Consider the following 12,520-nt stretch of genomic DNA (forward strand, 5'->3'; position numbering starts at 1 on the left):
TTCAATTTGGGGAGACAGGCCTGCGATAACACAAATTGAGTTATTCATTTGATAGAAACGGTTAATTCAAAGCAGATCCCATCGGTATTGGTGTCGCTAGGCGCTGAAAAGGTTTTTGATCGGGTAGAGTGGTCTTTTTTTTTTTTTTTGTTTTTTTTACTACTATGGAGCGTATGGGGATGGGGGCCAAGTTCATACAGATGGTACAGGCAAATGTTAAGGCCCCCATGATGCGCTTCTTGATTAATAGACAATTGTCCTGTAGAATAGAAATAGGTTGGCGTACAAGGCAGAAATGTCCCCTGTCGCCACTGCTTTACGCAATATATTTAGAGCCACTCCTGGTCAAACTTAGACAGCGGTCAGTGATACGGGGCATCCCCTTTGGGGGGAGGAGCATAAGATTGCCGCCTTTGCGGACTACATGCTAATAACATTGACACACCCCGAGACATCAATACCTGCACTGGTGGTGGAATTGACAGAAATGGAACTAGTGGCAAGCCTCAAGGTGAATATGGGGGAAGTCAGAGCTGTTGGTATTGGGGCTTTTTGCAGACACGGACGGAAGCTCTGCCTCTATACTTTCCATTTGCGTTGGCAAAGAGTAGTATAAGATATCTAGGGGTTAATTTAGCTAGTGTGATATTGCAGCTGCATGATGACAACTATCCGAGATTGTTTCAACAAGTGAAGGAAGATTTGAGGAAATTGACCCCACTTTGTATTTCATGGCTGGGAAGAGTGGCCACCATAAAGATGGTAACACTTCTGAGGGTACTCTACTACTTCCAAGCTCTCCCGATACCTGTCACTCATACATTTTTCGTGACATTGAATAAGATGGTTATGAGATTTTTATGGTGAAATAAAACCCTGTGGTTAGGATTGTGCACCTTATTGGCTCCCAGAGATAAAGGGGTTATGGGACTCACAAACTTTATAAAATATTACGAGGCTGCACAGCTGAGAGTACTGAGGGAATGGTTCACTGGAGACTTTTTCGAAACCCTGGGCAAGGATGGATAGAACGGTGGCAGGGTGCTCCCTGGAGGGGGTCTTCTGGCTACATAGACGAGGTAGACCCCAGAACATACAGATTAGTCAGGGTTTAGCAGTGGTGTTTGATATATGGGACGGCCTACTTGAGAAGGGATGCCTAACTGCGCACCGGCCCCCCTTCACCCTGCTATTTGGGAACCCGCAATTCCAAACAGGCACCCTACAGGGTGCTTTCAGCGGAAGGTCGGGTGTACAAAACTGCAGGATAAGGTGCAGGGGACAGAAATTCACACTTTTGTGGACTGTAAACAGTGTTTGGGACTATCTGAAACAGAATGGAATACTTTCAGATGCAACCTTGGATAGCCACCTCAGGGGGGGGGGGTGGCTGCATGCAGGGAGAGAATTCCGTGTTTGAAAAATGTATTACTACACATACTGGCAATAAACAGCTGGTGTCAAAGCTGTATTTGATTCTGATGGAAGGGGAGTCGGACCAAACATGTGGATATATGCATAGAAGGGAAAAGACACTTTGTGGGCAAACATTCCTAAATTGACGAGGTTGATCCAGGTTAGAGGATTTAAAGAAACAGGGGGTACCCAGCGAGCTACCTATTAATGTCGCACTGAAGGTGGGGGGTTAAAAACTCACATTGGGTGAATATAAATGATCGTCTTTTTAAACAAATATCAAAAGATGAAAAAAGGTCGGAATTACAAAAATATGTCAGATTTTATTTCACACATGATAAAAATTGGACATCATAGGCCCCGTTTATAAAGGACGTATAACAACATAAAACGTAGTTGGACACAGAACAAATGCTGGTTCTATAACATTGGTGCACTCATTTGCGTGTTGGTGAATCAGTAATATGCACCAAAGCTGTAGTGATGTTAGTAAGTGATGGTTGACTTCAGACATTACAGTACATGAGTGTTTTTAGAAGAGGTCCCCATTTTTGTTGTGTCGACAGAGACGAGTCTGTTTCCAGCCTTAAATATTTAGACAACCGTTTCAATGGTGTCGGATGATTGACCAGACGTATATTCACCTGATTAAGACTTTCATCAGGACACATTCAACCCAAACGGGAGGGTATTTCAGATGTTGTATTAGGAGACTTATTTCATTCTTTACCAGCGTATCTACAATAAACCACATTATACATATGTTACTGACCTAGGTACACACTTTGTTGATTTCATCACATCACACAGTGAATAAAGAAACCCCAAACACCCTAGGAACAGATCTGGGTGCGCATCAGATTTCTTTCATTTTCAAAAGACGAAAAAGAAATGGGGCTAAATTATTTCCCATTTAGCAATGCAGCTTAATCGGATCACTTTATATAGTTCATAACTCTTGCATCATTCTTGTACAAAGCATATGCAGCAATGTTTACTCATTTCAACAGGTTGCATGGACCCTTAAATATTGGGAGGGGGGGCAGGAGAGGGGAGGAGACAGTTGTGCACGATATCACTACTTAATAGCGCAACCGGGACCAGAACAAAAACAGGTACCTTTAAAGTATTTTGCAGTAGTAAATACCAGGTATTGGAGACACCAGCAGCTGTGAAATAAGATAAAAATAACGTTCACTCGCTGACTCTGTATGACGCATATGTCATAAAAATCACCCTGCTAATAATTGTTTACCTGGGAGAGCACGTCTTTTCAACTGGCCCGGGTATTTTTCGTCCGTTATATTTTCAGTTAAGGATTGCAAAGTAACTCGGTATTGGCGGTAAGCATTTGTTCTGTGTCCAATTATGTTTTATGTTGTTATATGTCCTTTATAAACGGGACCTCTGATGTCCAATTTTTATCATGTGTGATGAAATTAAATTAGATATATTTTTGTAATTCTGACCTTTTTTCATCTTTTGATATTTGTTTAAAAAGATGATAGTTTATATTCACCCAATTTGAGTTTTGAACCACCTTCAGTGCGACATTAATATGTAGCTTGCTGGGTTCCCCCTGTTTCTTTAAATGCTTTACAGTCCTCCCCAAACGAGCCCCTAAAAAAAAAGAGGACACCCTATACTTTGCTCTGTGAGTATTGCACTGTCTCCAGGTTAGAGGAGCCTGGTATAAAATAATGGTTCAGTGGCACTATACTCCAGAAAGGTTTCATCAAATATACCTGGCATCCCCGGAGAAGTGTTGGAGGGAATGCGGCATGAGATGGGATTGGAAACGCATCTGCTGAGAGTGCCCGGCTATGGGGGAACTCTGGGAGGAGGTCACAGCCCAGACTAAGAATGGTAGCTCTTGATGCAGTTCTGACACCGAGGGAATGGATGGGTGGTCTATTCGATCCGGGAGTCCACCTACCGTCTAGGGTGCATGGCAAAGCTTTTATGTTGATGATAATAGTGGCATGGCTGGTTATCGCAAACCTTTGGAAACAAAGAAGCCCGCCAACGACAAAAGGATTGGTTGTCATAATCTGCCAGGGGGAAGTCAGGAAATTTCAGCAAGATTGGGCAGTGGTTTTGGACTTCCTTAAAGGGGACTATATACGCCAGTGGTGCCCACACAATTTGAGAATATTGGACATTTATATAAGTGTATGTAATCCCATAGTCTACCAGAGATGTGGAAGGAAAACGAGATCATTGCTTCTGCTGGGTGGGGGGGGGGAGTAAGTGATTTGGAGGTGGGAGGTTAATGTTGCTTTCTTTAAATCCTAATAAAAATATGTCTAAAAAATAATAATTAATACTAGTAAAACCCAAGTTTTCTCTTTTTCAACCAGGAAGCAAAAGATTAATAAGAAATGTAGAAACTTCTAATTTCTCTTGGTGATGGTTCTATAATAAAACATTGGCGCCATTGATCATCTATGCTGTAGAGACTTTTTTATTAACGGCTGGTATGGATTGCCCCTCTTGGAAGGCCCCATCTGGAACATTTTCCAAAGGGTGTACCCGTACAGCAATTATAAACTGTGGTTGCGCTCTATTTGCAATAGCTTAGTTTGTAAAATCTTCATTCATTTCAGCAAAAATTGTGGCAGCTGAGGAATCTGAGTTTGTTGGCAGCTAAAGTAGATCAAAGCTAGAAAGAACAGTATTTTAATAACTAGCTAACCAGATGTGAAGCATTCATGATGCAGTATGGTGCATCTTTGGAGATGGTGATGGAAACTCGCCTAAAGTCTAAAAGAAAGCTCTGGCATATGGACTGGATTTTAACAATCGAAGAGGTTCACAAATAATTAAGAGAACTGATAATTTGTCATTGTTGCACTGACATGGCAAACATATCGAGCCTATTTTACACCTGGTTCTAGAATGCGACGCACTGTTCAATCATCGTTTATTTTAGTCATCTCATTCAGTATTTAGGGGAATTATCAAGTTTCAATGTATGGTAAAACCTCTTCCTTGCTAGGTCGAATGGCTGGTGCTTTGCAGCATTACACTCTCTTACTGAGGTATTCCTGGGACAAGTGTGATTGTCTATTTAATGCTATTTTGATGACGGTGTGCAATTCATTTGAGCTCCGGGAGTAGATGGTGATTGCTTTGCATAATGTAATTTTTTTTTTTAATTATGTGAAAATTGCACCTTTTATGTAATCTTTGATTTTAGCTAATGATGGATTTTTCTATTTATGGTTGGGTGTAAGTTAACTGTACTTTGTTTAGTCTTGAAAAGTTCTTTTGAGCTAATCACTAAGTACATTTAAAACAAATTTGCATTGTTTTAGTGGGAGTACACCTTGTGCAGCACAATCATAGTTCAAAAGTTTAAAAACATAATTAACATATGGTATCCAGTGAGACAATCGCTGTAAATAACCTAGAGAATGACTCAATCCAACACTTCCCCAAATATTCTAGGACTGGAGATTGTTTATATAATCGCACCAGCCCTACAAAATTGTTGGGGTGGGAGATTAGGTCCTTTAAAAAAAATATCGGGTCACCCTCTGTTATTTCCAGCGATTATCACATACAACCCTTAACATATTAGGTGTGCAGTCAAACAATAATATTGTGTACACTCTGTCTCAAGACACATATTTTAGAGATCCTCCGCCTTTTTAAACAGACTCAAATCCCATTATGCCTGGTAAAATGCTCGAGAGATTTTTCACCAGAGCTGGAAACAAGGATTGAATAAGCAGGAGCTAAACACTGCTCCTGGGTATCTCGCATTAACCAGTGACCAGGAGCAAGTACATAGCAATTTGCGTATCTAACTTCCACATAAAGTACAAACATATGATATTGCCATTATTTATTACCCTTTAAGCATTAATGTTGTATGTCTGTGTCCTAATGTTTGAGTTAAATTCACATAGGTGTGTTTGTTCGGCATCAGTTGGCCTGGGGAGTTTAAGGTAGCTCCTGCTTGATGTTGGCGTCAAGCTAACGAGGCTGTACTATGCTATAAGCAGGAGCTAGATCACTACCCTCAATTTCGAACATGTTACATTTTTGGGTCTTCCTGCAGTGCAGCATTTTCCTCCTGGATGCTCAGTTGGAGCATCAAGCTCGTGCAGAAAGAAGGTGGGTTAGTGGGAGCAGACAGTGCCGTTAGATTGACTGCGCAAGGCTGACTGGGTATTACTGTTGCCTGCATGTGTGTGCTTTGACTCTAGTACCTGTTGGGGTTTTACTATAAGTTGGTGTTTAGCAAGCTACAACCTTTGGTAGTGTAGGGGGTATGGTGAGGTAGTAAACGTGGTTGATGGGATTGGGAAGGGAATGGGTGCTACTGTAGTACATCGCTATTAGTTGGGACAAGATGTTGAATTATATGGTTGCCATAAATTAGAGTTGCAAAGCCTTTGTAACCCAGCATAGGTTGCTGACATCACACACATTCCTAGTTTTGGTCAAGTGTTTTTGTCCACCACACATTAGTTTGCTACCACAGCACATGACTTTGCACTCAACTGTGCAGTATGCCATAGCACGCTGTGTCATGACTGTGGAATCTGGGATAGTTTTTGTTAGTGTATAAGAATCATGGAGCCCGCAGACTCTAAAGCAACAAATGACGGAATGGTACCTTGCTTCATTCATGTATGTTGTGTTTTACCAGGAAAAGGTACTCCTGTAAAATTCAGGTAGATACCTTCTCGCATGTGCGACAACACCATATAAATAACCCTGATTTTGTTTGTTTTCCCATAAATGTTGAATTAATATTAGAACTACGTAGGCGACAAATGTACCTCATGCCAAAGGATTGGGTTGTGGGTAACATTTGTAATTCACAGCAAGAAATGAAGAAAGCACTTTGCAAATTAAAACATGCTACTTTCATCTACAATAAAGTTCCGTACTACATTTTAACAATGTGTACTACAGAACTGTACAAAAATGAAACGTGGGGGCTGTGAAAGGCAACTCTGCATTGTGTCTAACCAACAATAAAAAACATTCCCTTCAACTAATGAGAAGCTGGGTGTGAGAAAGCTGAATCACATTATTCAGAAAACCTTGTCAAACATTTTAAAAAGAGCCTAATGGAGTAACCTGTAATTTCATTAACCAAAATGCCATGTTTTTATTTCTCCAACATTAAGCAAAATAATATGACAGAAAATACTGTGACGCACTTATAAATGCAAATAGAAGCCAGGTGTAACTACTCAGTGTTATAGTTATATGTGAGACTGTAAAACATTGAGAACATTAGTGTTTAAATCTACATGGTCAAATTGGGTTCTAATATGGCTCTTGCAAGGTTAGCTTTGCTGATACTTCCTGGGAATCTTGTAACACGCTTACCTCTGTTTAGCCCTGCACACATTGGTGGGAGTAGAGTTGAAATCGCTGAAGATTAGCTTCGCCATCTGTTAATAACATACCCAGTTTATTAGCTATCAAAGAAACCAATTAAATTTCCTAACAAAGCCCCACTTGTTCAGGGCCTCTGAGTAATGGGATACCCTCCCCCACGGGCTCCTCTCAAGAGAAATATTCTTAGAAAATGACATCTTTCCATTCAAGCAGAGCTAAATCTGCAGTCCTCTGAAGAGATATAGGTACATTGCTTCAAAGCCAAAATGAGTTTAAACATTTTTGCCTCTTGACATAAGCCTGATAATAAAATCTACAGTCTTTGATCTCAAACAAGAGGCCTTTCCCCTATGCCTATCAATCATTGACTGAAGGTTTCACAACCGGGCCTCTGTGAACTGCTCACATGGTTCCTTTGCTGACAAACCAGAAACGAAATGGACCATTTGCATCCGCACATTGATGCTCACATGGTTCCATTGTTGACAAACCAGAAACAAAATGCACCATTTGCATCTGCACATTGATGCTCACATGGTTCCATTGTTGACAAACCAGAAACAAAATGGACCATTTGCATCCGCACATTGATGCACAAATAAACTATTTTAGCTATTAAATCTCAACCATTTTGGAATCGAAAGAAATGGTGTTTTAAAATTGTGAGATTCTCCTCCACAAAAAGAGACCAAATATATTGTGATCAATAATTAATATTATAAATATTAGTACAAATTGCATCACACATACTCATGTTGGGTGTCTGTGTTGTAACCCAGATATCCACATTTTGCCAATTTGTCACAATGCTATGATAAGATAAGAGTTATTGAATGAATCTGTGCTGTGTGCAGAAATATGTTCAACCCATCCAAGTTAAGGGGTGTATTCCCTTCGAAGGTCAGCCTGTTAAGCAAACCAATGGGATGATTCCACCAATCACAATGTGCTTTGTCACCATGACATAGTGTGGGACTTTTACACCTTTCATAAGCTCTGGGATTGTGAAGGCTGAAGAAAAGGGAACACCTATTCTAAACTCGGCACTCATCCATTTGGATCCGCACTCGTTTAGCCAGGAGAACCTGTGCAGGAGCTTCCAAATCCTGCATCTAATCTAAGGGTTTTAGTTTGGTACTGCTTCATCCTGGTTCTGAAAATCATTTTGACACTCATGATCATCTAGGATTAATCCCACTAATTCCTAGTATCGCCATAGGTGGCATTTTGGGAGATATTGTTTGTGACTGTATGATGGCCATCATGTAGGCATCCTGAAGTTTCTTGCTGTTAAGGTGTTTCCGGTGGAACTGCTTAAAGCAATGGGCTAAAGTAATTTTTTGGCTGCATGATATCCAACATCACGTTATCAGGAAGGCTCAGAACTGCATCGGGTTTCAGAGCTTCGAGAAGACTGGCATCATTGTTTGTGGAGAGATGAAGCACTGAAAACAATGCACATGATTGTTTCCAGCCTTCAGATAGACAGTTACTGTGGTGATTGTAGTACTGAAAGGTGGAGGTTCTGATGCCAGGTCTTCATTTAGACTTGCATAGTGCACTTGTTGTGCACATAGTGTTCAAAGTAAATATTCTGGATCGAGGGCCTTGCGCAGCAACCTATCACCACCATGTCTGGTGAGCCCCACCAGAGGTTGTGCCGCCTCAAAGTGGATGGTTCCTTGGATGATGGCACAGTAGCAATGAATGTATTTTGTAGGAGGTCTTAACTTAAGCGCATATGCCCCCCGCCCTTGCTAAAAGCTAACTTTCATTGTTGCCCCATTAGTTTGGAATACTTCTTATGTATCGTTCGATTTTGATATTGCTGTCCAAGCCACGTCTTTGGGAATGTCATGTCAAACCTGTTTCTAATGGTGGCTATGCTTGATTTCTTTACGCTGTTGCTAGACCACACAACTACCCTCGAAGTAAATATTTTTGTTGCTTCTGCACAACATAATGGCTATTTTAGGAACCCCCAACCATGATCATTTTTGTTTTACTGCATAACTTTTTCTAGTGACTTAAAATTGCTACAGTTCTTTCATGGCGGCATTTAGCTGTACTTGGATTTCATAATTAGGACCTCATGAGCCATTTTACATGTTTTGTCCACAGGGGTTGGAAGATACAGCAAAAAAGAATTTTGGTGGTGGTAACACTGCCTGGGAAGAAAAAACTTTGTCAAAGTATGAAACAAGGTAAGTTCTTGTATGTTGTTTACATTTTGAGCAATGGATATGCTTTTCTTCTTCATGTAATTGGCATGATTTTAATATCTAAATCACCATGTTGATTATTGTACATGGTCATTATGCATGGCCACTGTCTTGCTTTATGTGGTGTTCCATGTGCTTAGTAACTCTCTGGTCTCTTCACACTTAACTGAACTTATCTGGCATGCAGCTAAACCAAAACTCTTTACATGCACAAAATTGGTTGAAGCCATTCATATGTTCAGAAAACGTAACCTGCTCTTTTTTTCTTTTCTTCTGTTTCCTGTGTAGTTTGGGTACATGGGTAGTCACTCCTCCTTCGACATACTGTTGCTGTTGAAGAATTATTGTTCTTTTGTTTTTAGAACAAGATAACAAGTTTGAGTAAGTTGCTGTGCACCACTTTCTTTCTATACCCTCAGACCACATCCTTGGACATCTTTAAACACGTATATCATCAAACCCTGATACCAGCTATGGGTCAGTAAGAATATTCAACTGAACATACATACTCCGCATTAGGATGACAACATTGAATCCTCAAGTCATGGAGCCCTACTGTAGTTTGTGGAAATTAAATTACTTCAATCCCCATGAGTGTAATTCCATAAATCACAATAATTTAATACCCATCAAATGTGATATGCAGTTATTTAAACCCATTGGGAAGTGTGAAATGACTCATTTAAAGTCATTTAACACGTACCATTTTAGGATATAATGGCAATGTTTTCTTTTGGCTCATGTTTGTGAACGTTAGCCAGTAAGTTTCAGGGGCCAATTCAGGACAGTGTCAGGCCTTGCAAATTGTTAAAAACCCAGCTAGCCATGCAGGGCGAGTTCCTAAACGTACTGTCATAAATCGCCCATGGAAGCTTTGCGATAGATGGGCAAAATGGAGGAAGGACTAATACCTCTGGTTCTTTTTGGAATGCTTTGTACATTCTAGTCTTTCTTACTCGCAGACTACAATTACCCAGAATTCCCAAACACTGGTTAGTTGCAACTTTACTTTCTCCAGATGGTGTGTACCAACGCTCTTGTGCTACTCTCTTGCCCTCCGTGAGTTATACTGTTTCTTTCTATCTTCTGCTCTCAGGCGGTACCCCTTTCTTCCTGCTCACGTTCTCTTAGGGGTTATATTTTCCCTCTCCGTTCCCTGCTTGGTAACAGTACTCCTCTTTCCCCCCTCCACTCGCATTCCTGCTTACTCGTTGAGAACGCTGCTTTCTTCTTGCGTACCTCGCCGCATGGTGCTTCTACCTGCAGACGCCTGTGCTGGCTGCCTGTGCCTGTTAGTTTCCCTCCCTCTACTTTCAAGAGACAAATAGATCCACCTTCTACTCTCTGTGTAAATCCTTCCGTTATTTACAGCCCAATCTGCATCAATCGACCCAAATGCATGCTGGATCCTGAAGTCTACATCTATAAAGGAAAGACCATCATTACATCACAAGGATTCACCAGGGTCTTTTGGCAAGGCTTTTCCCTGGTTTGGGGTGGGCTCCCTGGAGTCCCCGCTGCCAGGCAAATGGCCTCATTGGCAAAGTGGCCTCCGGGCGAGCCCGTCCCTATCTCTTCAAATAGAAGGAGAAGACAACAAAGAAAAAGGGAAGACTCTCCTGGAGAGACCGACGTGTGGTGAGGAGGAGTGAGGAGTGGGCTAGTGAAATGGGTACGGTTGATCGCCACAAGCCATCCGAGTGTGAGACTAGACTCTTTCGCCAGGAGACGGGATCTCCCCATAGCCCGGCTATAGAGAAATCCGACGGCTCATTGGCCCTTCTCGCACAGGATATTAATGCAGAGTTCCTTTCTTTCTATGAATCCTTATACTCTAATGTTGACACCATGCCTACGTCTGAGGTTGACGCTTACGTCTTCCTCTCAGACTAAACTAGCTGCTGTTTTGATATACCAATTACGGCTGAAGAAGTATCAAAACCCATCGATTCCCTAACTTCAGGCAAAGCCCCTGGTTCTGATGGCCTCCCAATCGAATTTTATAAACAATATAAAGCCTGACTGGTCTCCCAATTGCTGACACTATGGGAAGAATCCTGTGAGGTGGGTACACTCAACACCCCCCCTCCCTCCACAAGGCCATTATATCTGTTCTGCTTAAACAGGGTAAACCTCCCACTCAATGAGGGTCATACTGCAATCACCTATCTCAGTGCAGTGGTTGCCCGCCAATCCGACTTAGTGTTTGAGGCTAACTATCAAAAATACTTAACTATGCTTACCAAGCATGGCTGAGATAGAAAAAATGTAAGAGCGAAACAGGAAACTATGCTTACCAAGAAATGCCTGGCTTGGGCCAAACTCCCAATTTCCCTGGCTGGCAAGGTCGGTATTTTAAAGATGATTGTGCTCCCTCAACTCCTCGATCGTTTCCTTAACCTACCCCTGATGGCAGCGGCTTCGGTGCTCCTAACTTTGAAAGATATTGGCTGGTCGCACAGGTGCAATTAGCATCACATTTGTTTACCATTACGAATCCCCCCCCACATATTAGGCTTGAGGGTCTTGCGGTGGATGGACGGGATATTCGTTCTTTGGTTCTTTCTCCCCCATGTCTTAAATGTAAAGCCCTGGATCCTGTAGGCACCACGTTACTAGCTTTGTCTAAAGTGTGGACCTTGTCCAGCGGCTCTCGCCCCTTTCACAGCAGTTTACCACTCTGGAACTTCCTCTCGGGAGCCCCCCGCGTTCCCCTTCCAGTGGTGCGCCGCTGGGTGGATGCAGGGTTTGAGGCCATTCAGGATGTTTTCGACCAAGTAGCTTCATAGAATGGCCAGACCTACCTGAAGCCTTGCGGCGGAAACCATCCATGTGGCTTCAATACTCAGCCCTCCGCCGACTCCTCAAGGAGAGCTACCCGAGTTTCCCCACTATAGCCCCAGATGATCCTATATTAGCTGAAATTCTGGACGCTTATGGTTCCCGAGGGAAGGTTTCCAGATTGTACACTTTACTACAATCCAGAGCCACACACCCATTTGATAAAATCAAACGCTCCTGGGCGGAGGACATGGAGATCTATATTAGTGATCAATGCTGGAATCGTATGTGTGCTCATACTCAGTGTATCATTTAATTCTTGCTTTAAACGTATTCAATTTAAAATTTTACACACAAATTTCACTACACCCCAATTAGGTTACACCGCATGTCACCGGATCACTCCCCCAGGTGCGGATCCGAGGACGCAACTTATATTCATATAATATGGTCCTGCCCTAGCCTGGCTTAATTCTGGGTGGAGATCTGTTCCACAATGTCCGATGTCCTGGATCACGAGATCACACCGTCCCCACTAAAGTGTCTTTTTCATGAATTTCCTGGTCTTGGTCGGGACTGTTATGCTGGCTCCGACCCCGAGCGCCTACGCACTTGCATTGGCTCAGAGCCGTGACCTGGGCCTCAGACACGGAGGAGGCCTGGGTGGTCCAAGCCCAGGAATATCTGTTTCCTGTTTCGCTCTTACATTTTTTCTATCTCAGCCAATAATGATGATG

At 42.2% G+C, this 12,520-nt stretch overlaps 1 protein-coding gene across 2 annotated transcripts in view; it reads left to right on the forward strand.

Moving 5' to 3' along the window:
- CRELD2 (cysteine rich with EGF like domains 2) overlaps positions 1-12,520 on the forward strand; it is a 272,969-nt gene that overhangs the window by 4,677 nt on the left and 255,772 nt on the right. For both annotated transcript variants that reach the window (XM_069629255.1, XM_069629256.1), the window contains exon 2: positions 8,902-8,984. In XM_069629255.1, the coding sequence (XP_069485356.1) occupies positions 8,902-8,984 (83 nt within the window). The remainder of the gene's footprint in view (positions 1-8,901; positions 8,985-12,520) is intronic.

Source organism: Ambystoma mexicanum, chromosome 12, assembly GCF_040938575.1.
Source record: "Ambystoma mexicanum isolate Mex_15411 chromosome 12, UKY_AmexF1_1, whole genome shotgun sequence".
Classification (NCBI taxonomy): domain Eukaryota; kingdom Metazoa; phylum Chordata; class Amphibia; order Caudata; family Ambystomatidae; genus Ambystoma; species Ambystoma mexicanum.